The sequence below is a fragment of the Lissotriton helveticus genome, chromosome 6 (genome assembly GCF_964261635.1).
Source record: "Lissotriton helveticus chromosome 6, aLisHel1.1, whole genome shotgun sequence".
In the NCBI taxonomy this organism is placed as follows: Eukaryota; Metazoa; Chordata; class Amphibia; order Caudata; family Salamandridae; genus Lissotriton; species Lissotriton helveticus.
Window position 1 is genome coordinate 879,519,408 of NC_136067.1, and position 26,896 is coordinate 879,546,303.

General features: G+C 45.6%; 2 protein-coding genes across 2 annotated transcripts in view; one reads left to right on the forward strand and one right to left on the reverse strand.

The window, feature by feature from the left end:
* SLC35F1 (solute carrier family 35 member F1) overlaps nucleotides 1-26,896 on the reverse strand; it is a 1,021,228-nt gene that overhangs the window by 203,564 nt on the left and 790,768 nt on the right. The gene's annotated exons all lie outside the window — the stretch shown is intronic.
* Nucleotides 14,652-26,896, forward strand: part of LOC144761329 (uncharacterized) — a 33,766-nt gene continuing 21,521 nt past the window's right edge. Inside the window, exons 1-2 of the mRNA XM_078646770.1 lie at nucleotides 14,652-15,057; nucleotides 15,329-15,672. Of these exons, the coding sequence (XP_078502896.1) occupies nucleotides 14,652-15,057; nucleotides 15,329-15,672 (750 nt within the window). The remainder of the gene's footprint in view (nucleotides 15,058-15,328; nucleotides 15,673-26,896) is intronic.

The window sequence follows — 26,896 nt, forward strand, 5'->3', positions numbered from 1 at the left end:
TGAACATGACTATTGCTCTGCTCCAGGACCTGGGGTTCGTGGTGAATGCTCAGAAGTCCGAGCTTCTTCCGAGCAGACAGATGAATTTTCTAGGGTTCCTCATAGATTCGGAGTCTGCTTGCCTCAGCCTCCCACAGCAGAAGGTGAACAAGATTCGCAAGGAACTCTCCCAGACCCTTCGGATGGACAGAATCTCCCTTCGGCACCTGGCTCGGATCATGGGTCTCCTATCGTCCTCGATTCAGGCGATTTTTCCGGGACCATTGCACTACAGGGCCCTTCAACGTCTGAAGGCACAGCATCTCCGGAAGGGACTCACATACTCCGAACTCATTTCTCTCACGGAGGAAACGATGACGGAGTTGCGTTGGTGGATAGAGCACATGAGTGCGTGGAACGGGAGAGCGATCTTCGGATCCAGTCCGGACCTGATCATCGAATCAGATGCCAGCAGAGCGGGCTGGGGAGCTCGCTGCGGCGACATCACGATGGGGGCCGCTGGGCGGAAGAGGACCTTCAGCTGCACATCAATTGCCTGGAACTCCTCGCGGGCTCCTTTGCGGTGAAGTCTCTGACCCAGAACCAGGTGTCATGTTGCATCCTGCTACGCATGGACAATGTGTCGGCGGTGCAGTATATCAATCGCCTGGGGGGACCTCGGTCCCGGGCCCTAGCAAACCTGGCGAAAGACTTCTGGCACTATTGCCTAGAGAAGCGGATTTCGGTGTCGGCGGAATATCTCCCGGCCGATCAGAATTCGATCGCGGACTGGCATTCCAGGAACTTCCAAGATTTCAGCGACTGGCGACTGCACCCTGCGGTCTTCCAGGCTTTGATGGTCATTTGGGGGCCGTTCTCGGTGGATCTGTTTGCTTCCCGGCTCAACCGTCAACTCCCGAAGTTCGTAAGCTGGAGGCCGGACCCGGAGGCGGCAGGGGTCGATGCATTTCTGCAGGACTGGTCGCTGGAACAGGCTTACGCGTTATGGCGCGGCAGAACTGGTGGTGGATAAGCTTTAAAACTGCATAATCCTTGCCTCCGTCCTGACATAGGATGAAAAATTTCCCAGCTAACGTCACGGAAAGTTTCAATTCTATTAAGGACAAGGAGGCGAGGATTATCCCTCCCGAGACTTGCTGGTCTCGACCCACCCGTATACCTTCGTACTTCAGTAAGTAATGATTTACGATTTATTTTGATGCTGTGCTAATGCATGAGGGGGGTTGGAACAGAATAATGGAATGTATACATATTCTAAGATTTTACGTGACATTCTCCTTCAGGGGGATTGGATGGTTCGCCTGGATTTGAAGGACGCATACCTCACGGTGGCGATCTTTCCGCCTCACAGGCGCTTTCTGCAGTTCTTATGGAACGGGAGGTCTTCGAATTTCAGGCACTCCCCTTCGGCCTCTCGTCGGCCCCATGGTGCTTTACGAAGCTCATGCGGCCAGTGGTGGCGTCACTACGCGAGAGGGGAGTCCGGATGATCATCTATCTCGACGACATCCTGATCATGGATCAGTCGCCGGATCGTCTTCGTTCCAACTTGAACATGACTATTGCTCTGCTCCAGGACCTGGGGTTCGTGGTGAATGCTCAGAAGTCCGAGCTTCTTCCGAGCAGACAGATGACTTTTCTAGGGTTCCTCATAGATTCGGAGTCTGCTTGCCTCAGCCTCCCGCAGCAGAAGGTGAACAAGATTCGCAAGGAACTCTCCCAGACCCTTCGGATGGACAGAATCTCCCTTCGGCACCTGGCTCGGATCGTGGGTCTCCTATCGTCCTCGATTCAGGCGATTTTTCTGGGACCATTGCACTACAGGGCCCTTCAACGTCTGAAGGCACAGCATCTCCGGAAGGGACTCACATACTCCGAACTCATTTCTCTCACGGAGGAAACGAGGACGGAGTTGCGTTGGTGGATAGAGCACCGGAGTGCGTGGAACGGGAGAGCGATCTTCGGATCCAGTCCGGACCTGATCATCGAATCAGATGCCAGCAGAGCGGGCTGGGGAGCTCGCTGCGGCGACATCACGATGGGGGGCCGCTGGGCGGAAGAGGAGCTTCAGCTGCACATCAATTGCCTGGAACTCCTCGCGGGCTCCTTTGCGGTGAAGTCTCTGACCCAGAACCAGGTGTCATGTTGCATCCTGCTACGCATGGACAATGTGCCGGCGGTGCAGTATATCAATCACCTGGGGGGACCTCGGTCCCGGGCCCTAGCAAACCTGGCGAAAGACTTCTGGCACTATTGCCTAGAGAAGCGGATTTCGGTGTCGGCGGAATATCTCCCAGGCGATCAGTATTCGATTACGGACTGGCATTCCAGGAACTTCCAAGATTTCAGCGACTGGCGACTGCACCCTGCGGTCTTCCAGGCTTTGATGGTCATTTGGGGGCCGTTCTCGGTGGATCTGTTTGCTTCCCGGCTCAACCGTCAACTCCCGAAGTTCGTGAGCTGGAGGCCGGACCCGGAGGCGGCAGGGGTCGATGCATTTCTGCAGGACTGGTCGCTGGAACAGGCTTACGCGTTATGGCGCGGCAGAACTGGTGGTGGATAAGCTTTAAAACTGCATAATCCTCGCCTCCGTCCTGACATAGAATGAAAAATTTCCTAGCTAACGTAACGGAAAGTTTCAATTCTATTAAGGACAAGGAGGCGAGGATTATCCCTCCCGAGACTTGCTGGTCTCGACCCACCCGTATACCTTCGTACTTCAGTAAGTAATGATTTACGATTTATTTCGATGCTGTGCTAATGCATGAGGGGGGTTGGAACAGAATAATGGAATGTATACATATTCTAAGATTCTAAAGGTTCACGTTGCTACTTGTGCTGATTCTAGTGATCTGCTGTATACTGTCTCTCTTTGCTTTCTTGGAAGAAGAGCTGGATAACGGTTATCTTGTTTGGTTTAGGACAAGACCAGAAGGATTGAGGAGCGTTCCTGGGGCTCTTTCCTCACAGAGAAGAAGAGGAAGAGGAAGGGACGTCACGGCTAATTATACAGTGGACGGCATCATCATTGGCTGGTGGTTACTATGGACACTGTGCCCCATGTGCTCATGGGAGTTGTGGTTCAGTTAATGTGTGCTGATTGGTTTTTTCTTTGAATTGCTATTATAATAAAGAGAAGAAAGGACTGCATAATCCTCGCCTCCTTGTCCTTAATAGAATTGAAACTTTCCGTTACGTTAGCTAGGAAATTTTTCATTTACCATTACCGGTAGACCTGGGAATGCGTCAAAATGCTCCTCATGTGAGGCATAACATATTTCTTCTTTCTGCAGCACACATAGAAAGAGGTAAATGCCTCTCAGGATTGTTTTTATGCATGGAGGTGGGCCTTCCTGCACAAAAACAATTCTGCCTGCAATGCGGGCACTCTTGCAACAAGACGCAAGGGTGCCTGTGTTGAAGCTAGGCAGCCAAAACCGTACCAGTGCTAAGGAAGGACAGGAATGTGCTGTACAATGGTAAATACAGAGCATTGCTGCCCTTTCCCTTACACACGGCGCAGCATGGTGGCTTGTTGCGTTGCACTGAGTGGAAAAATGATTAAGCTGGCCCTGGTGAATGTATTCAAGTGAAGTCAAGTCAAACATTATGACAGTGATGCACAGAAACAGAAGGGAGTGGTACAAAGCAGGGTGGGAGGATCTTGGGGCTGTAAAACAAGAGAGGAAGCTTGAGGTTATCTCATTCAACAAACCTAAAGTTTACAAACAGAGCGAAACAGCTATTGGAGTGGTGGGTAATATTAGACGCACAAGGAGGGATCAACACTGGGGAATATGAGTGTAACTGCTATTATTGCTAATACTCAGTCCAATTTACAAAATATCTAGGACAAAAAGTAAAGAAAATGTTCTTAACCAATTATTAATATGTATGGAGCAAACGTACAAATGTTATGGAATTCTCAATGAATTCCAAGTTTGTTCCTGGAAAACTAGCACAGTCTCCGTTTTCCAGACGTTCTTCCAGGTGGAAATTCCCAAATAAAGAAACAGTGGTGGCTAGGAGTGTTGCCCCACTGCTCTGCAGCAGTAAAGGAAAGGAAAAGAAAATGATAATAACGTAATGTTATTGTCATTGTATTTTGTCCTCCTGCTGCAGCAGCTTTGCGTGAGAGGGCGGGGTAGGCCTGTGGAGCAGGGGAGGAGTGGTTTGCCCTCTCCTAAGTGTGCAATGAATGTTTGGTCCACCCTCTCGGGCCGCCCAAAACAGTAATGCACACTTGCCTGTTCTCCATGCAGGCCGCATTACAGCCTGCGTGGAGAACAGGGCCACCCCTGCAGTCCCTGGCTGAGCGCTGTGTCACAGCGATGAGACCAATCACAATGCTGCATTTCTGCTTTGTGATTAGCTTACGGGAGGGAGCCTGGCTGCCTGCTTCCTGTTCCTGGAGTCGGAGGCAGGAGTGCAGGAGCAGAGACGTGGGACCCGGCGGCATGGTAAGTGTTAATTTTTTTTTACATTGTAACCCCCCCATGTGTCTCCCCCGTGCGCCCACCCCGTCACCCGCGAGCAGTGCCAGCCTCCACTGTAAAGAAGTTTGACAGAAATGTGCAGTGGCACCATTAACTTTTTATTTTATTATTCCATGGAGAAGATGGAATTGTTCCCTTCCCCAGTTCCACCTCAGGAACTCACATACTCCTGCCAATGAAAGGAGTAACATTACACACAAAGGGCTATAAGAATACCCACAAACATTCTAGTGTCTGGGTGTTCCCCTACATTTACACGTAGAACCTTCTTGAAACAAGTACATTTGTGCCCCTAACAATGATTTTTACAAATGCTGCGATGCCACCGATGCTGCTGGAGTTTTAAAATTCACAAGTCCCATTTGCAAGGGTAGAATTCTACAGATTGAAATTGTGTCCTCTGAAATGCAGTTTTTTAATGGTTTGATAATAACAGAAGCAGAGGTAATGGCCAAGTGTTGGTTCTTAACTAGCAGGTCCCAGCTGGCGTCCCTGCACTAACATACTTGGACGCTGAGCAGAGGGGAAGCCGTCAACCTTGGTCTTGAAGACAGAAATGGAAGCCGACAGAAGTACTTGAATACACGCTCTCTGTCACATCGCGGACAGCGTGACCACTGTTGATGTCATGCCAAGGGCAAGCGCTTCATGTGTTACACCGTTTTCTGACTCACTCTGAAATCAGTGCCACAATCAACATATGTTAGAATTACCGTGGAGCTGTGTCCCTCCCCCATATCCCTTACAGTGCTTAATTTGTAAAATATTAAGTGCCAGGGCTCTGACCAGGAGGCCACTGCAGCTTGCACAACCCACCACCCCTGTCATCGCTGCCAAAACAAGTACTAACCATCCCTCTCGCATGTAAATGCGACAGTTCAGATTATTCCAGGTCCCCAAAGCTAAAGGAATGGCTGAGTAGGCAGGTATTAGTAATTTGTTAATGTCTATTGTTTTCCTAAAGAACTGGTATACTGCTCATCTCTAAATGACATGAGCAGCGCCACCTTGTGGCAGACTGCCCTAAGTGTGGTGTTGACAATTAGGTGCCGTTGCCGAGCACCGGAAACCAATTAAGTGCTGTTGCTCAACACTGGAAAGCTCCGGCTCAAATTAAGCACTGCATCCCCATCTCCTTAGCCGGGTCTAGCACTGGTGTAACGGAAATTGAGGGGGCCCCAGACTCAGTCAGGAGCTCCATAGCATAGAGTATTGCGTTGAGGGGTGCCCTGGAGCTTGGGGGCCTGTGTTACATCTGGTGAATTTGTGAACTAGTGCATCCACTCTAGGGGCCTTTGATCGACCTCATGGGCACAGGTTCATCCTTCTGATGTCGATAAAATGAGTACCATTGAGTTAGATAACAGGAAACATCTGTTATTCAGCGTCAAGATACCATTGGGTGAACATGCGTTTAACAAATACATATGTAATGCTCGGAGGTACAGTTAAACAGTGAGTGTGTCATCCAATTTCGAGTAATTAATAGTTATATATTTTAATAACAACATTAAAGATATCCAGCAGCAACATAGTTTGCTTTTTACATTCAGCTTCTACAAAAGGGATGCGGCGCCTTTGTACCAAAGATGAAAGCAAAGCAACGTCTTTAAAAGGGAACCGTTGTAGCAACGTTCAGTCGTTCTGTGCATTGTTAATTGTAGTCTTAAGTGATTATAATGCAATTATTTTAGGAAGTAATTACAGTTGGGCACAATCAATTACAGTTTCGCAAAATTACATTTCTAATTAGAACTGATAACCACTCGTGCTCTTCTGATTGGGTGTAATTGCTGTCACACGCATTAACAGTTACAGTAGGCCTGTTTTTCAGTTTACTCACAGCAAAGTTAAACCGGTGTGTTAAATAACTCTACTGAACTGACACAGTGTGTCTTAGAATAGAAGTAAATGTATTCCCAGGACCAAGGCTTATGTCTTCTTAAAAGGCTCTGCAGAACGTTATCCTCCCCACTGCAGCAAAGAAGGCTGCATAACATTAGATAACTTTATGCAAATGAAAGGGCAACTCTAGCAATGAAATATAATTTACCTCCCAGAGGCTTTAGGGTATGATGAAGAAAACTTGCCTTGATTATTTTCTCTTCCCTTAATTAAAAAGCAAATGATGCTCTTTGCTGTCCAAAACATAAATTAACAAACATTTTACTGGAGCATCATCACCCTCCTAAAACAAGCAAAGGCAAAACCTATTGGTCTGGTCTCGGCAAACTGATGCAATTGTTACATTTTCTTTTTATTTGTGTTGCTAACTGGTGCCATACATTTTTTTATAACATGTCACTGCTTAAATACCATATGCTTGCAATAAAAATGTTACTTAAAAAAAATATTCACTAATGTTGCCATTTTACTAGAGACATTTAATAAACAGCAAGCCTTTTGTTTTCGAAATGCATTTTATTATTATTGTTAACAGTATTAATATTAGAGAAGAAGAGTAGACAAAATTGTCATCTAACCAAGAACTCAAACTGCAGACAGCTACAATGTTACAGTAATAAGTAAAGGAGTGCCTACAAGGGATTTGGTTCACAATCGTAGTTAAATTTAACCCTGGGCGAAGCACTACGCTATGCTCGCGTAGTTTGCGAAGTTTGCGCAACTTCGCACTACGCGAGCTGCACGTAGCACAGTGCGAACACGCGTAGCGGTCATTTTTTGCTTGTTCGCGTTCCTCAACATCATGTTCGCGACCGCGAGCCAGCAAAATGACATCCTGGCGAGACTCTCAACGCGGGGAGGTCAGGTTTCTCATTGCAAGTGGTCATGCATGCTCGCGACCACTTGCGATGAGAAACTACCAGTCCGGGTTGAGAAAGCTGCCGCTCGAGTAAAAATCTACTCGAGCGGCAGAAAACTACAGCTCGCACTGTGCAAGATGCCGTTTTCAATGATTGCACAGTGCCGGATGCTTGTCCGCACTGTGTAATCATTGATAACGCATCTTGCACAGTGCGAACATGCTACTATGCAGCTCGTGTAGTGCTACGTGAAGTTCGCGTAGTGCGAAGTGCACTTCGTGTAGCTTCGCGTAGCGCTACTTTGCAAACTACGCCCAGGGTTAGTTAAATTGTTGTTTATAACACATTCATTTTTGTTCAGCCTGGTCAATGAAGAACTAGTGATTTAAACAGATCAAAAAGGAATTGCTTTTCTTATAAATGAACACATTTTTATATAAGTATCAAATGTATGACAACAGGGCAATCTTTTCTTCATTAGAACAAATATTTAATATATACAAAGAGGAAAACAAGCTAATTATATTTGGAATCAACCAAGAGTAATGTTGAAGGTATTATAATTTAACCTATAAAACAAATATGCAAAAATCCATTCCAGGAGTTAAAAAAGGAAGGAGAACGATCTGACAAATCAGTAGTCGGTTCCTTGAAATCAGAGAACGGTAGAGGAAATAGATGTACTGTCGACGTTTCGGTCTGTGTTGGCAGTAAGACCATCAGACCATCTACAGGACGTGAAGTTGATGGTTAAGCCAAAATGTATCCTTATACAATTTCTTTGAGAGAAGTGGGCTCAACAGAGTCACGGCGACAGGGAGTGTTCTCTAAATAATTATAAAAAGTGTCTATAGCCAAGCTAGTAGTATTATAGGGGTAAAGTTGTGAATATACGCTGCCAGAAACGCGTTCTTGTGCAGTCTCTAAAGGAGTCGAATCGTATTCAGTCGGTTTTCGGAAACGCACTAACGTCCACTGTGGAACCATTGTTTCTCGTTCACAGCCTGTTATCCTGTTACCCTGTTACTCTGCCAGACCGCTTGCCACACCGCTGTTCCTAAAAAGGCACCGGCACCGGGGACACAGATTGCCACCAGAGATCCGGGGACTACATCCCTCATCATCCTTTGCGGCAGCACGCCGCACACAGCAGCGCACGTGCCAGGAGGCGCTTAAGAGGGGGCCAGGGCTCCCTCAACGCATTATCCAGTTATCCTGTTATTCTGCCAGACTGCTTGCCACACCGCTGTTCCTAAAAAGGCACCAGCACCGGGGACACAGATTGCCGGCAGAGATCCGGGGACTACATCCCCATCATCCTTTGCGGCAGCAGGCCGCGCACAGCGTCGCACGCGACAGGAGGCGCTTAAGAGGGGGCTGGGGTTCCCGCAGCGCGGGGCGTGCCTGCGCTACACCCAGGCAAATCCCGGGCCAAGGGCGGGTCCATCCGAGCCTGTCAGAGGCAGGAAGAGGCTAGGCTGGGCCACCCCCCTGAAATCTTGGACCCCAAATTATTCTCCCAATAAACTCTGCAACCCATTAAAGTATAAAGGTACTGTGCAACGATATAGAGAACTCTTCGATTTGTTAAACCCATAAAGTCATTTTAGAATGGAAAAATGTAAGAGGGTTGCGGATACGCTAGATGCTTTTTTGGGATCACTGAAAAAATATCGAGGGACATAATATCGACTGGAAAAAATATCGTTGACAAAATATCGACTGACAGAATATCGAGTTTGTATATACAAACAGGTAAGTACAAAAATATCGAGTTTAAAATATCGTTTACAAAAATATCGTTGTAAAAAATATCGACTTTAATAAAAACAATGTTTAATTACATTAATATAAAAAATTAATTACTAAAATATACTTAACAATACTTAAAATAACTTTTAATAATTAAATAATTAATGAAAGTAAAAAAAATAATATTTTTTATTCATATTTCTTAAAACATATATATATATATAGTAACAAAATTTAATTAAATAATAGCCAATATTATTAACATACAAATACAAAAGAGTAAAAATTACTATTCTATTGGTAAGTATATAATATTTTTTTTTAATTTAAATTATTTAAAATTAATTTAATATATTTTAATTTAATTAAATTTCATTAAATTAATTTAATGTAAATTAATTTTACTTTATTTTTACACTGTACCCCAAAAACCCAAAACTGACCCTGAACCCTAAAAAAAACCCCTTTACCCAAAAACCCAAAACTTACCCTGAACCCTAAAAATACCCCTTTACCCAAAACTAAAAACTGACCCTGAACCCTAAAAATACCCCTTTACCCAAAAACCAAAAACTGACCCTGAACCCTAAAAATACCCCTTTACCCAAAAACTAAAAACTGACCCTGAACCCTAAAAATACCACTTTACCCAAAAACTAAAAACTGACCCTGAACCCTAAAAATACCCCTTTACCCAAAAACTAAAAACTGACCCTGAACCCTAAAAATACCCCTTTACCCAAAACTAAAAACTGACCCTGAACCCTAAAAATACCCCTTTACCCAAAAACCAAAAACTGTAAATATTTCAATTAGTTACCTATTAATACTAATTTATAACTAATTACCAATTATTTATTTGATAATTAAAATTTAATTTACAATTATTTTATATTAAATACAATTAAATAAATGTTATTATTTCATTAATTATTATTAAATTACTTCCCACTCTATTCCCCTATAAACCCACAACCCGCTACAGGAAATAAATAATTTAATTTAACATAATTAGCAAGTAATCGATTAAATTAAATTAATTACCAATTAAATTTTAATTAATGAACAAATATTTTTTAATTAACAATTAATTAAATATTACTACCAATTATTAAATTTACATATTTAATTAATTATAATTAAATTACTTCCCACCCTATTCCCCTATAAACCCACAACCCGCTACAGGAAATAAATAATTTAATTTAACATAATTAGCAAGTAATCAATTAAATTAAATTAATTACCAATTAAATTTTAATTAATGAACAAATATTTTTTAATTAACAATTAATTAAATATTACTACCAATTATTAAATTTACATATTTAATTAATTATAATTAAATTACTTCCCACCCTATTCCCCTATAAACCCACAACCCGCTACAGGAAATAAATTATTTAAATTTACATAATTAGCAATTAATCAATAAAATTAAATTAATTACCAATTAAATTTTAAATAATTAACAAATATTATTTAATTACCAATTAATTAAATATTACTACCAATAAATAAATTTACATATTTAATTAATTATAATTAAATTACTTCCCACCCTATTCCCCTATAAACCCACAACCCGCTACAGAATAAAATTACACAATAATTTAAAAAAATCATTAATTAAAAATAATTATAACATAAAATGACACTTTTCACACATATTATACCATGAAAAAACACTATAAATAATTAAATATTATTTAAAAAACGATATTTTTTACTATCTAGATTATATACTTGGATATTTTCACTTTCTATATTATTTACAGTCGATATTACTTCACTTACCTTAAAAACGATATTTTGGCTGTCTATATTCTGTCCTGTCGATATTTTGTCCAAACGATATTTCAAACTCGATATTCTGTCCAAACGATATTTTGGAGTCGATATTATTTCTGTGCACTGCTTTTTTGGTTAGGGCGGAGTCACTCTTAACCCAAGAGATAGAATTGACTGAGCGACGCCTTTCCTTGGACCCGTCTATCCTGCAGAGACATTTAACAACAGGTATTCTTTCACCTGCATTGGGGGATACTGCCCGAGAATGTTTGCCCAGCATCGTTACAAGTGCTTCACTTACCTCTTCCCCTCCTCCCTCCGAAATGCCCCTAAACACTCCAGTAGTGTCAAGTGGAGTCACTGGGACTAGGGCCTTAAAAAATGTGGCATCATGAAAAGTTGCCGGATAAAAGAAAGCGGGGACTGGGATAAGAAAAACAAAGGGTGGCAATGGTGGCAAGTTCACTCAAGCTATTGCTTGTACTAACATCAACCATTATGGCATTTCTTTCCCCCTGAAAACCATCCCAGTTGGAACACAAACTGACATGATTTTGCCTTTACCTGTGTCGAGTATTTTTAACACTAAGGGAGCTATGACTGAGGTTGATGCAGAATTGAATGGCGCACGGTTGGGGGCGGTTTTAACTTGTGTCCGTGACTTGGTTGAAAAAACTTTTCTCTACTGTGGGATAAAATTAGCCTTTTAGAGTCTGCAATAAAAACTTTAAGCTGTAATAATGTGGGTCCGCAACTAACCAGAATGGAAAGGGATGACTCAAGGATAATGGTGGATAGTCGCTTACCACTTGTACATGATGGGAAAAGCAATAGAAATCACGTGAATAACCTCATTCCTAGCAATGGGGAAAGTAGCTTGGCGGTGCTACCTGAAGGGCTGAATATGATAGGTTCGCAGGGTCCACAAAATAGATATATGGTATCCTTAGTAAAAGAAGACGGTGTGAGTGCCCCCACTAGGAGCCTGAGAGACGAGGTAACTAATGACTCTTTGATTCCTAATATGGAGGTATTATGTCTTCCTCCGGCTTCGTGCCCTTATGTTTTAATTCTGGCTGGTGTCCCCATACTAAGGGCTGGTCAGAGAGACAACTGGAATGATCTAAGGAATAAAACTGTCGACTGGCTGACTAAACATAAGAATTTTCATCCTTCAGACATTGATGAGATTTTAATAGTTCGCAGAGTAGGGTGGCTAGGGCAATCTATCAAGAGCATAATGGGTGATTGTATTGTGGTTCACTTTCGTAGGCGAAAGGTGGTTCACTACTTTCTACACCACCGTGACACAACTTCTGCTCCTAACACTGGGATCAGTGCGCTCACTTTAGGATATTTTTATAAACCGCAAGCTGGGAATACAGGTAACAGATTTTCACCAGACATGACATCTAATAGGTTTCAAGCATTATCAGACTTAGATCTTCAAGACTGACAATAACACAAAGTTCAACAGGAAAGAATACTGGTAACTGCCCCTAATGCTTTGGGACCTACAATTACTGACAAGGTAGCTGCGGGAACTTCCTCTAGTACTTTAAAATAGGAGCAAGGAGAACTAAGTATGAATATCTGCCAAAGGGACCAGATAGGTAACCTTAATAATAGTCAGAATGATATAGTGTGTAGGAATCCTGAAGAACTATTAAAAGGCATGGTGGATACGAATAGTGTGGATGCTGAGACAGGTTCATTAATTCAGAGTAGCGTAGGGGATATTATAATGATAATTTTATCTGTGAACTTGCTAATGATTGTGAGGAAGTTCCAAGATCAGAAAATGAAGTTGAGGGAATTGATTATGAATACAATATGGGAGATTGTAAAACACATATAAAATTTACTTCATGGAATATTTCAGGGATTAAGAGAAACCAAAGGGATGTAGTATGGCAGGAATACATTGGAAAAAGTGAAATAATATTATTTCAAGATACTTGGGCCTATGAAAGCCCTTACAAGGTAGGCTTTAAAACTTTTAGTGTTGCTGCTATCCCGTCAGTTAGAGGGAGGCCCTCAGGAGGTCTTGCCATCTGGATAAAAACGACTCTAGGTGTTGATATTAAGCAAATTGATTCCCCTTGCCAGGATATTTTGAGAATAAGGTTTCTAGCGCCTGATAAAAGGGAAGTCTACATCTTTAACATATATAGTAGACCGAACGTAGCCAGTAAGGAATCGGAAGTTATTGAACATCTGGATCAACTTTTAACCACAGTTAACCAAATTGCTCAGATAATTGTGGGGCGTGATTTCAACCGCAAATTCAAACTGGTGGCTGGATTTGAAAACATTTTTGAGGATGAGGATATGGCCAACAACATCTCATCACTGGACAGCAGCCCAGTATTACCCTGCACATCTGCTGTTGCACAGCTATTAAGACTGGTTTCAGGTTATGGCTTACGTGCCTGTCACGGAAGATTGCCTTTTGACAGCCCAAATTTACCGACATTTACCAGGGGTAGTTCCAAAAGCTGTATAGATTATACATTGGTATTGTGGCCCATGGTATGTGATCTAGTAATTGAGGATAGAACAGAGAGTAATCATTACCCCTTATGTCAGACACTCGCGGCCTCTCTCAGCTAAGTACCTTAAGGAAAAGCGATTCTAGTAGTAGTCCAATTGAACCACTATTAATGAACAATCGTAGAGCACTTAGATGGCCCTTGATAATGGGGAATGAAATGACTATTAAAAAGATTTATGATATTTATGTTGGAACAGTTTCCCCATACATAAACCTACCTATAAAAGAGATTCCAATTATGGGGATGCATGATAGATTGGTGAAGGAATTAGGGCCAATATTAAGTAAGGTTCCTAAAGAATATAAAAAGGGGATATTAGAGGTAGCTATACTGGAGAATCCATGGTACAATAAAGAATACCGCGATGCAAAAAAAATCTGATTCAGGCAACGAAGGCCAAAGATATAGTTACCCTAAGGGAAAAAAGGATCTATTACAAGAGGTTACTAACCCAGGCAAAAAAAACTGTGAAGATAGCATTTGGACTGAGTTAATTATTGCAGGCAAAACAAATGACCAATCAACCTGTTGGCGTTTGATATTCAAGGGTAACAAAAAGGGGAATTGTAATAAGGACCTTTTTCTAGATGCAAATACCTGGGTAACTCGTTTTTCCCAACTCTACTCATCCTCTGTTAATGATATTGATTATAGTTTACAAGATCATGAAATCCTTCCAAATAGTTCCCCATTACACGTTAGTATGGAGGAAACAATGCAAGCAATAAATGCAGTAACAGCTGGGAAGGCACCTGGACCGGATAAGATACCAGGGGCCAGATGTAGGTAAATCCATTTTACCGATTTTTAAATACCGAATTTTACCGATTTTTACAGATTCGGTATTTAAAAATCGGAAAATGATATGTAGGTAAAAAATCGGAAAAATATTCCGATTCGGTAAAAATCGGTAACGGGTGATCTGTATTTACCGATCGGTACTACCGATCGGTAAATACCGATCGGTATTACAGATCGGTATTTCCAATGCATTCCTATGGGCCAAAAGTCCCATAGGAATGCATTGGAAATACCGATCTGTAATACCGATCGGCAAATACCGATCGGTACTACCGATCGGTAAATACCGATCGGTATTACAAACAAACGTGCAGCAAACAAAAGTGAAACTGAACACAACAGCCAATCAGGTGCAACCACCCTCCCCCTTCCTCCCAGGAAGTGCCTGCCCAGCCAGGTGCAACTCATTAGAAAGTTCTGGAGACAGGCAGAGCAGAGCACACAGTGAGAGGAGCAGGGGGAGAGTTGTTTGTGTTGAAAACCCAGGAATAATGTCAAGCAGCAGTGAGAGAAAGAGAAAAATTAAGTTCAGCAACACTGAGCTTGAACTCCTAGTTGAGGAGGTGGTCAAGGTGCACACCCAACTATTTGGGAAGCTCTCCCTCACCATGGCTGAGTCAGCTAAGCGAAAGCTGTGGCTGCACATAGTGGAAAGGGTAAATGCAGTGGGAGTCACCAGCAGGAGCATGGAGGATTTAAAGAAAAGATTCTATGACCTCAGGAGCCAAACCAAGAGGAAGCTTGCAGAGCTGCATAAACAGGCTGGTGTCACTGGAGGAGGCAGGAATCCAGCACCCCCCCTGACTGAGCTGGAGGAGTTGGTGGCGTCTACCATCGAGCCAGACAGTGTGGTGGGACTGGGAGCAGTGGACAGCTCAGCCCGAGCCAAATCAAAAGGTAAGATGCATGCGCAGCACAACACCCCATACCAAGCAGCATCCCTTAAACCTCTGAGCACAGGCCAAGCCCAGTCCAGTACTGCTAGCACTATACAGGAGCAATGCATAATGGGAAATGTAGTCTGCTAATATTAGACCATGTATAACTGAACAGACATCAGCAAGGCAGTGAAAGTATTGCAGAATCATGAAAGTTAAATGTGTAAAGATTTATTTATAGTCACTGTGACACAGTAACAATCAATGTACATACGCTTATTTACACCTAGGGGCACCATCAGCCAAGCAAGGCACATCGACACCAGGGACTGCAGCAGCGAGGGAGGAGAGTGAGGAGGCAGGGCCAAGCCATGTGCAACCATCGCAAGATGAGGAGGACACAAGTGGCATTGCACAGGAGGAGGAGACAGGCCTCACCCCCGACCTTCCACACTCCCCACACCTGTCACAATCACCTGCATTGGTATTCTCACCGGAGACTTCCCCAGTAATGCAACAGGCTGCACCTGCAACACCACCAGCCAGGAGGCGACTCGTGGCCACACTGCCCTTGATGGAGGCAGCATTAGATCAGGCTGAGCAAACTCCACCTATGCCTCATGCTGCACTGCAGGCAAACACTGATGAAGACACCATGCCAAGACGTCGCCGCATGCACAGCACTGCAGGAGGCACTGGAGAAGGCACTGTCTTCCGGGGGCTGGAGGGAAGCATGGTGCGCATCCAGCGCATGCAGGGCAGATCCATCCAGGCCTGCCACCGGCAATTCCGTGCTCTCAATCAAACTGTAGGAGAGATGGGGAAGGGCATTACTGATATAGCCAATTGCAGCAGGGACATGGTAAAATCAAATGACAACCTAGTTGCTGGTATTACGTCTGCTATCACACAGCTGTGCGATAAGATGGACCACATAGAGAATACAAGGCGCAGGGACACCCGCGCTACCAACAGGGCGCTGAATCGCCTTGCCACTGCCACTGCACAGCTATGCAGGAGAGGAAACAATATGCAGGAAAGCCTAACACAAAATACAGCAGAGGTCACAAGGGGCATAGCCAAAATAACCAGTGCCCTAGAGGCAATGATGATCAGTAATGCTGCTCACAATCCTGCCCTGGATGTGGCTGAAGGGGAGGACAGTAGTAGCCGCAGCAGCTTGGGTAGTGCTGTGGTGCCTGCTCGTAGGGGCCGGAGGCGCACAGCTGAGCCTTCAAGCCTGGAGGAAGGCAGTGGGGATACTCCCAGTGTGTCTGGGAAGCGGCAGAGAAAGTGACTTTAAAAGTTTGGGTGAAGTAACCCTGGACATGTTGTCCCCACCTTTGTACATGTTAATTTGTTGCACCTAAGTGCTGTAAGTTCGTGCCAACAGATAAATACTTTACTTCCATTCACAACCTGTCTGTGTGTCATTACTTACTCAGAAATAGTTGGCTGTTATTTCCTCACGCCTGTATCTCCCATCACTTGGTGTTGTGACTCCAGCAGGTTGTATGTCAGGCACGGCATTGTCGTCATCATGGTCCTCGTACTCCTCCAACTCCACCTGTGTACCCTTTTTGACAGCCAAGTTGTGCAACATGGCACAGGCAGCTATGATTTTGCAGCATGTTGTGGGGGTATACTGCCTTGCGCCTCCACTCTTGTGAAGGCATCTAAATCGGCTCTTCCAGATGCCAAATGTCCGTTCAACCACATTCCTTGTACTTTTATGTGCCCGGTTATACCTCCTTTGGCTGGGTGTGGAGGGGTTGAGGTAGGGAGTGAGAATAAAAGAACGTAGGGCATATGCACTGTCTCCTAAAAGGGAAATGGGAGTACATTAGTCACATGTATACTTGTAAGTCTCACTGCAATATGTGTGAATGCTGTCGCAGACTCTGTCTTACCTAGGAGGTATCCTTCGCCAAATTCCCCTGCTGACAGCCGTTCATAGATGCCGCTGTTCTGAAATATATAGGAGTCATGTGTACTTCCAGGGAATTTAGCTACAAGGTCTGTGATAACGTACTTTGCATTGCAAATCACCTGGACGTTGATGGTGTGGCTTGACTTCCTATTGCGGTAAATGTATTCGGTGGCAGCAGGGGGACAAATGGGGATGTGTGTCCCATCAATGCATCCGATGATATGGGGAAATCTTGCCATCTGGTAAAAGTCTGATTTTGTTTGTACCAGTTCAGCATGGGTGGATGGAAATGAAATATAATGCTCCATCCTGTGCAACATGGCGTCAAGGAATCTGTGGAAGAACCTTGAGAGGCTGCTCTGGGTCACCCCTCCCGCCACAGCAACCACGCTCTGGTAGCTCCCTGACGCCAGCAGGTGGAGGCTGCACAGCACCTGCACATGTGCTGGTATTGCATGTGCCCTTGGGGTGGGGTGCTCCAACAGTGGTTTAAGGTCCCTGATGAGCTCCATGATGGTTACTGGAGCCAACCTGTACCTTTGTACTATCTCCTCCTCTGTCAGCATCAACAGGGTGACCCTCTGCCTGTAGACCTGCTCCTGTCTCAGCCATTCCCTCTCTCCTTCCTCCCGTAGCCGTAGACGTCTTGCTATTACATAGAATGCCGCCATTGTGCAAACTGAATTGCATTTTGGGTCCTTTTTTATAGGCTGCACCTGGTTACCACCTGATTTGAATCCATGGTAAATTCCGACTCTCAAATACCGATTTTGAGGCAAAATCGGTATTTCTGGGCCTCCCTACATCTCGATTTTCAATTTTACCTACTTTTATTTACCGATCTGTAACATTTCCGATCGGTAACAATACCGATCTGTGACATTACCGATCGGTAACATTTTCGATCGGTAACTTTACCGATCGGTGACATTACCGATAGGTAACATTACCGATAGGTAACATTACCGATCGGTGACATTACCGATAGGTAACATTACCGATAGGTAACATTACCGATAGGTAACATTCAATTATCGGTATTTTACTGCTCGGTAATTATACCGATCGGTATAATTACCGAATCAGCCTATTTTTGGTCACCTACATATCGAACGCTCACTACCGATCGGAAACGGACGGAAATCGGTATTTTCGGCCGATTCCGATCGGTAATAGCCTACCTACATCTGGCCCCAGGTGATTTATGGAGACATGAAAAGGAGGTTTGGGCTCCCTATATTATTCTTTTATGCAATTCAGTTGCAGGTGCACCAATTCTGGAAAAGTGGAAGGGGGCAGAGATTGCAACCATTTTTTAAAAAGGGAACCGCAATGACCCGTCGCATTATCGACCTATTAGTTTAATCGATGTTTTACAAAAGTTATATGCACACCAAATTTTAAATAAATTGAGTGATTGGATTGGGGAGTATCGTATTTTATCTAAGTACCAGGCAGGTTTTAGAGCCAAAACTAGCACAATTGACCAGGTTTTCAAATTCCTTTGCATAATTTGGAAGCATATTATAGTTAGGAAAGCCCATTTGTATATTGCCTTTGTGGACCGTAAGGCAGCCTTTGACCTCATCCCCAGAAATCTCCTGTGGAAATCACTAAAAGATCAGGCTGTTCCAGGGGAAATCCTTGTGCAGATAATAAGATACACGAGGATAATTTTGCAAGGGTTAGATGGAGACCAAATGGTGAACTTACTGATCATATACAAGTAACAAGCATTGGCATAGCCGATACGTCTCGCTTTTGGGACCTTATAAGTGTTTAGTTATCCAGCACAATAACCTTGGTGCAACAACATCAACTTTTGCATGGCAAGTCATTTTATTGATATGATTGATATGATTATATGACAAGTCAGACCCATAGAGTAGCTACAAGAAGCCCCTCAGAGCAGCGCATGCGCGCTGCTAGGCTCGACCTACAATGGGCAAGAGACTAGGCCCGAGTGATTTTTTTTTGTGTGTTAAAATGGCAAAACAATAAAATGTGACAAAATGCTTTCTTTTAAATGCAATATTTTTCTGATTCATAGCGTTGTCTAATGATATATGTGGGTCAGGAAGAGTAGAGAGCCGACAAATTCACAAAAACTGAAACATTTTATGCAATCCACCAAGCAGAATAAATAAGCGTATAAGAAGAGTATCGGCTCCACGCATATCATTTCTCAACAGAATGTTTTTCCTCACTATAAATTCAAAAAGCCCCAATCTGTGAGCCAGCTCAAGTTGTACAACAACCGTTGCCCAGGTATGCACACCTACTACCACTACTACTACTAGTAGTACCCATAGCCGGAAGACATTCTTCTTTCAAGAGAAAGTCGGACATTATCCTATTAAGTAACAATGCAGAATTTAAACTAAAAAGCTCAACTTGTACAGGAGCACACTAGTATCAAAAAAGCCTAAGTGAACTCTTGCACACCTACAACAAAGAGTGAAAAAGATACACTGCCAACAAGTTGCGCCTCTCTCTCTATTACAGTTACTTTGTAAAGGGAAGCACCAGTCCTCCCTGGTGGGTTACGCGGGAGGAGACGATGCAGAGTACAGGGGTGCGGTGCAACATAAGTACGGGAAATCGAGTCCTGTGGAATGGAATGAGTGGGAGTACTCAGCTAAGGAGGAGAGGTTAGCACAGCCACTCACGCACAAAAAGAATCTCTGGTTTCCACATGGTATCCAGGGGCGGCTCTAGGCTCATGACGGCCCTGGGCAGGGAGCGCAGGTAGGGGGCCCCGGAAGAGGGGGTCCGGGCGGGGGGGAGCGCGGAGGCCAGTGAAGAAGGGTGGGGGGGTGGGGTCAGGGTGTTTGGAAGTGGAACAGAGCAGGAGGCCGCCAAATTCCTGCGACGGGCCGCCACGCAAATATGTATCCATCCTCAGTGGAATATTATATTAAGGATATATATTGGCATGATGGCCCCTGGGGTTTGGTGGCTCTGTGCAGGTGCACAGCTTGCACATGCCTAAGGCCGCCCCTGTGGGATGTATGACGTTACAATGCATACTTTTACAACGCCTACCTTTACAACGCGGTTTTTACCACGCATACCATTACAACGCATAGCGCTTTGGGGTGCTGGATAGTGAATAGTTTAATTTACTATTCCAACTCCAGTCCCCGTGGATAGTAGGGAAGGTTATTGGATAGTAAATTAACCTATTCACTATCCTAGAGCGCCCCCCAGAGCAATGAGTTGTAATAGTATGCGTTGTAAAAGTTGCGTTGTAATGGTAGGTCGTTGTAAAAGTTTCGTTGTAAAGGTTACATACCCCCCTGTGGTATCGCACCAACAACTTCTTACCCGCATGAAAGGTCACTTTCTTTTCAAGAGTCCGTAATCAAAATAATCCCTTCGGATTATGAACATAGAAGAGCTACTGTGAATACTTGAATGAAACACGCACCATATGGCGTACTTCTTAGAGGCTTTGACAGAATGGTTACTTTTCGAGGGTGCATGGTGGGTGAGTCTGGAAGACAGTTTATGTTAGGCCCAATATTACAATAAACAAGGTACGTAACTAGGATATTTAATGTCACCTCCGTTTCCATGTATATAAAGCCACAAGGCATCTAGATGTACTCGGCTCTTTAGGGGCTTGCCTATTCTTGAAATACGTGGCTCTAAAGAGTGTATTAGCAACCTGTAATAAATATATCATGCACTTCAATTCTCGTGCTCCTTGAAAACTAGATGTTACAGCACTGTACTGGAGGCTTTAGGTGAAGCGGGTCTCGCTAGTGCTCCAACTAGACAGTAAGTGATAACGAACTTTTAAATGGGTCCCTTCCAAGTCGCATGCTGATGTATTTAAGTTTACGGACAAAACATTGATCGATTTCTCAACAAGGACAGTAACAACACTTATAATAAGGTATGTCAACCATGCATGCTCTGATTACATTTCATGGTTTACTTCAACATACAGTCCCAAAAAGCATTTGCTTTTCCAGTAGGTTGTGTTTCTGGAGATGGTTTTTAATGCAACATATGACTCTTGTGTCGCGCGCACACTATGAACTGAGTAACCTCAGCTCTCTGGGTAGCTTACACGTGTGACTGTGTGAACATGAAAGACAGGACAGAGGGACTTGGAGTAAGACTGAAGACGGAGAGTTTCTGTCTGTGAATCAGAAAGGTTTTCAGATTACTTGCTCATACAATCCTTGGCCTCTCAGCAGAGCAACGATCACATACATGCCAACTGAAAACCATGTAATTTGACTGCGCAGAGGAGGCATACAGAGCTGTAAAATACTACGGGGCAGATTTATGTTGCCTGACGCATCTCTGCAAATCAGAAGATATGCGCCAAGACAGATGGGGCACGCAAGTTCATCCTTGCGCCACCAATGATGCGCCGCATTTACAATGCGGCGCACCATGGCGCAGGAATAAACAAATGCGTGTCGTATCTAGGGTGTGAAGTTGGCGCAGTGCTGAAGTTGTGTTGCGTGCGGCACGCAACTCCAGCACTTTTCCAACTTTGTCCTATCTGTAACGTGGTGCGTCACGTTGGTAAAGTGACTCAGTGAAATCTCGTAGATTTCACTGAGTCACTTTTCTGGGGCGTTCCTGCGATGGAACGCCCCCCCCTGCGTGGAAACGCCCACATGAAACCTGACACAGGTTTCATATGGCGCAGGACCTTACACCGTGACGCATCTCCATAGATGTAAGTATGTCGCAATGTGGTGCAGGGTTTACGCCGCCGCTGCGTCACTGAAGTGACGCAACAGCAGCGCAAAAGTGGCGCAAGTCCAACATAAATCTGCCCCTAAGGGTGCCGAAGGAAAAGAAAATGTTTTGGTCGGAGGGAGGGAGTGAGAGACAGTAAACAGTAAGGGGAGGTAAAGTGATACAAGGAAGTGCATGCAGAAAGACAGTAAAAGGACAGTGATGAAGAGAAGAGAGGTAACTTGTGAAATATGGCGACAGCAGATTTCAGCGAGGTGTGGGAAAGAAAAGGGCAACTGTAACAGGGAGTGAGATCGCAGAGGAAAATGATAAGAAGGGGAGATCAAAAGAGCTGAGACACTCCAAAGACCAAGGACCCTCACACAATCCATAGAAAGGTTTAATTCATAATTATATACAACATTATCATTGCTTTTAGTCGTTCGTCGGATGGTGCTAACAAGCATTTAGCAAGGCCAGCAGGTGTGGTTTGTTTTGGGTGCAAGTTTGTCACTGTTCGATATGTCTAGGTGCAATGACAGAAAACACTACTACTGGTCAGGGGACACGCCGCGTGAAGCAGAGGATTCTAGCTCACGTTTTAAACCCTGCCCTTAATCATGTCTCCTCCCTCTTGGAAAAGATTCACAGTTGCGCTTATCTGGCCACGCACCTTTTAAAGAACTGTACTGGGTGTACTAAAATAATGTCATGGTCAGCGACTAGCTGCCGCCTCCCCCCCAAACCGGCACCCAACACCCAGGAACGTGGACACGAGACGTCTTTACTTTTTGGAAGGCGGGCGCTAGTCGCCCGGCCGTATTTATTAAAGTATGAAATTAAAAAAGGTTTAATTGCATAATCAACAATTTATACAAAAATCAGCAGGACATTAGATACACAATTATTATCAACAAGTTTGAGAGCCTGACCTTAACAAAACTCTAATACATGTTGTTTCCTAACCGAGTCTAAAACATCCTCATCTTGATTTTTGTACATTTCTGGCCATATGGCAGGGTCACTACCGGTGTCAGGTCCTACAAGCTGCGCCTCCCCCTGAGACGTGCGCATGCGCAGTGTTACCCCGGGAATTGCCCGGTCTACGCCCTGAACTCCATTTACCCACTGAAGGAGGGCCCTTACTCTGCGCCAGCCGGTGACGTCATGAGTATACGCGCGCGGGGTGGCTACCAGCCTAAGGAAAGCGTGAACTACTCCTACCCGCGCTCCTTTGCAGCATGAATTACCTTGCCCCTGGAGTTATAGGAGTGGCCCGCAGGCCCCTCCCCCTGGGCGGGAACCTCCATAGGATGATGCCCGCCCCCTCAGACCTCAAATATGTGCTCACCGATAATGACCTTACCGCATGCCCCATACCTAATAAATACGACGACCTATGGGAAAAAACTCTAAAGGACAGCTACACTGGCTAATAAATAACAGTTTCAACGTACAGCTACAAAGGGAAAAAAGGCCTAAAGACACTTGGCATCAAAGACAGTTCACTTCACACACAGTTTGCTAAAAAAAGGGGAAAAAATTCCTAAACAAAAGCGTCAACAAAATATACCAACAGTTCCATTTCTACTACCATGTGAGACATGTGGACAGTACCTTCAAAAATTTACCATTCAACCAGACATAAAGAATGCTACAAGACTTTTGTTCCAAGGGATGGTGGGTGGGGAAACAAAGAAGCCCCGAGCGCGGGGCACACCGTTCAGTGAGGGAGCGTCCAGGGACAAGGGGGTCTCCTGGGCGCTCCCCACCTCTTTATTCCCGAGGGGCCAGGCGGCCCCTCCTGTAGCCCGCCCCCCCTGACCCGGACCTTCTACCTTGGATCCGGGTCAGGGAGGCCGCCGGCCAATCGGCGGTGGGTCGCGCCCCCCAGGGCCCGCCCCCACCGCCGAGAGACAACAAAGGGGGAAAGGGGGGGCGACGGTCGCCGCGCCGCCATGCGTGCGGGGGGGCCGAGGGCCCCCCCTTTTCACATGGTCAGCGACTAGCTGCCGCCTCCCCCCCAAACCGGCACCCAACACCCAGGAACGTGGACACGAGACGTCTTTACTTTTTGGAAGGCGGGCGCTAGTCGCCCGGCCGTATTTATTAAAGTATGAAATTAAAAAAGGTTTAATTGCATAATCAAAAATTTATACAAAAATCAGCAGGACATTAGATACACAATTATTATCAACAAGTTTGAGAGCCTGACCTTAACAAAACTCTAATACATGTTGTTTCCTAACCGAGTCTAAAACATCCTCATCTTGATTTTTGTACATTTCTGGCCATATGGCAGGGTCACTACCGGTGTCAGGTCCTACAAGCTGCGCCTCCCCCTGAGACGTGCGCATGCGCAGTGTTACCCCGGGAATTGCCCGGTCTACGCCCTGAACTCCATTTACCCACTGAAGGAGGGCCCTTACTCTGCGCCAGCCGGTGACGTCATGAGTATACGCGCGCGGGGTGGCTACCAGCCTAAGGAAAGCGTGAACTACTCCTACCCACGCTCCTTTGCAGCATGAATTACCTTGCCCCTGGAGTTATAGGAGTGGCCCGCAGGCCCCTCCCCCTGGGCGGGAACCTCCATAGGATGATGCCCGCCCCCTCAGACCTCAAATATGTGCTCACCGATAATGACCTTACCGCCACAGGCCAGCATTGTTAACCGACGATCTGGCCTCCCCCCTCCAGCCCCTACCTAAGGAGCCCTCCTACTTGCAAATCCCTCTAGCCAGGCCCAGATATTGTCAGACCACAGGACATTCCCTTCCTCATTTAAGTGAACTCCGTCCCTCAAGTAATACCTGTCGCCCCAAATACACCCATGAGGTATTGACTGTAACAGGGGGGTTCGAAACAACCTATCCAACCGTGTGTTGATCCTCTTTACCGAGTGATTCAACGCCCTGACCGAGTCCCCCCCCGCCACTGTAATCGAGGTATGAGTTGCGACCATACTAGTGTGCAACCCGGGCAGGTCCTGGCCATCCACCCCGCCGTTGAGATAATCTCCTCGATCAGAATGCGCCTTCCCAGTGTGGCCAAATCATTCTCCCCAAGGTGAAATATCACCACTGACGGGGGAGCTTGCCGGCGCGCTAACAGCCCCTGGAAGAAGCCCCTAAACTGGTTGAGACACAGCCCCCCTCTCCCGAAGAACGTGATGTCCAACCCCAGCTGCGCCGCCCTTTTCCCCCTGTCACCTGACATAAATACGCATTCTGCTCGTCTCACATAAGAGTGACCCACAATCCAAACACTTTTCTTCCTTGTTTCCTGGCTGCAGCTCCGTGCTGATGTATGTTGTTGGTGCCCGACGACAAATTCCTCCCCTGCGTAACAGGTCTGAGAAACTGTAAGAGAGCGGAAACAAACCAAGCGTGAGTGCCCTGTAATCACAGCATGTCAATTCGTACATAACGTTTGTAACATTCTGAAGACCATCTCCCAATTGTCTTCACCCTCTCCACTGGGAGGCCCCCCGCCACCGCCTCAGTTGCCGCCCCAATCCTAAAGGAATGAGAGCCAAATTCTTTAGGGTCAAGACCTGCTTTCCTGACCACCATCTCCAATACCCTCCTGAATTGGTACCTGGTCAAGGGGTTACCGTCTGCATGACTGAGCAGTGCCCTGCCCACTATGCCCACCAGCTGCCCGTGCAATAATTCCACGTGCCTCACTGGGCAGCAAGGGTTGGCGGGGGCCCGTTGGAGGACTATGGTGTGGCCCCTAGACTCCTGGTCGGTCTTTGACTTCTGAATCGTCACCCACATGGTGTCCCCCCTTATCGTCACACTGGCCCTTTGCAGGCCGCCCAGTAGGTCTGACTTGGAACCTGCCACAAGTTCGCTAATTCTCAGCGCCCCATAGAATGCTAAGGAGAATGCTGCCTTAAAAAGAAGCACCTTCCACTCCGAGCTACAAACAGTGTCCAGCGCGCCCAGTAAGGCTGTCAGCCGGGCTAATCCTATGGGCTTTCTCTTATCTTTATGATGGCCCTGAATACGGCGCCATCCCCTCAACGCCTTACGCACCATAAAGGTATTAGTGGGATCGCGCAAGCCCCTAGCTTGAGCGTAGAATGACACCGCTGCCCTATGTCTGTTTGCCGCTGCCACCGAGCGCCCCTCCTTATGCATCCATTCTAAGTAGGCCGCAAAGCCATCCTCCTGCGCCCAAAGCACTTCCCATTGTTGCCCCAAAAAAGAACAATAAGACAAAAACGCCCCTTCGTAAGCCGTCCTTGTCCTGGGAGCTAGGCTAGCGACCACGAGGTCCTGTAATCTGGGGCACCAATCTGCCAAAGTACTGCTGGGAAGTGCGCTGGCGAGGGGTCTGCTGTAGGAAGATGCTCCCTGAAAACCTGCATTTTGAAGCGAGAGAGGGAGTCAGCTGCATTGTTCAGAACACCAGGGACGTGTTTGGCCTTAAAAATGACATTGAATTTAAGGCACTGCAAAACAATTTCTTTGATCAGACGAAGAATGAAAGGACAGCGTGCTCCCTGCTGGTTGATACATTCCACAACCGTCATGTTGTCTGACCAAAACACCACTGATTGATTACATAGGTGTTCGGGCCAGACCATCAATGCCACCCATATTGGGAAGAGTTCCAGGAAGCCAATGTTGGTGGTCAGACCCCATGATCGCCATACCTCTGGCCAATGTTGAGCGACCCACCTGTTCCCTAGGATGGCGCCAAAGCCTACACTCCCGGCAGCATCCGTCCACAGGCCCAACTCTGCTGATGTTGTCAGCGGGCCGGGCCAGACCACCCTGCCGTTAAAATCCTCCAGGAATGCCATCCATATAAGCATATCCTGGCGAATTTCAGACGATAGCCGAGTGCGGTGGTGCTTCTCCCTCAGCCCCTTCATTGCCTGAGCAATGGAGCGAGAGAAAGGGCGAGCCATGGGGATGATCCTCAGTGCGAAGTTCAATTGCCCTACCACCTCCTGTAATTGCTGCAGGGTGACCTTGTCTTTTCGTAGGCATAAATGTAGTGCTGTTTTGAATTTGTCTACCTTCTCCCTAGGCAATCTAAAACATCCCCCCACTGAATCAATCTCAATGCCGAGGAATTCTAAGCAGGTAGTCGGGCCCACAGTCTTCCCGGGCGCAAGCGGGACACCAAAAGTCCGCATGAGCACGCAAAATTCCTGCAATGCCAGTGCACACTCCTGAGATCCCGCTGTACCCAGGAAGAGGAAATCATC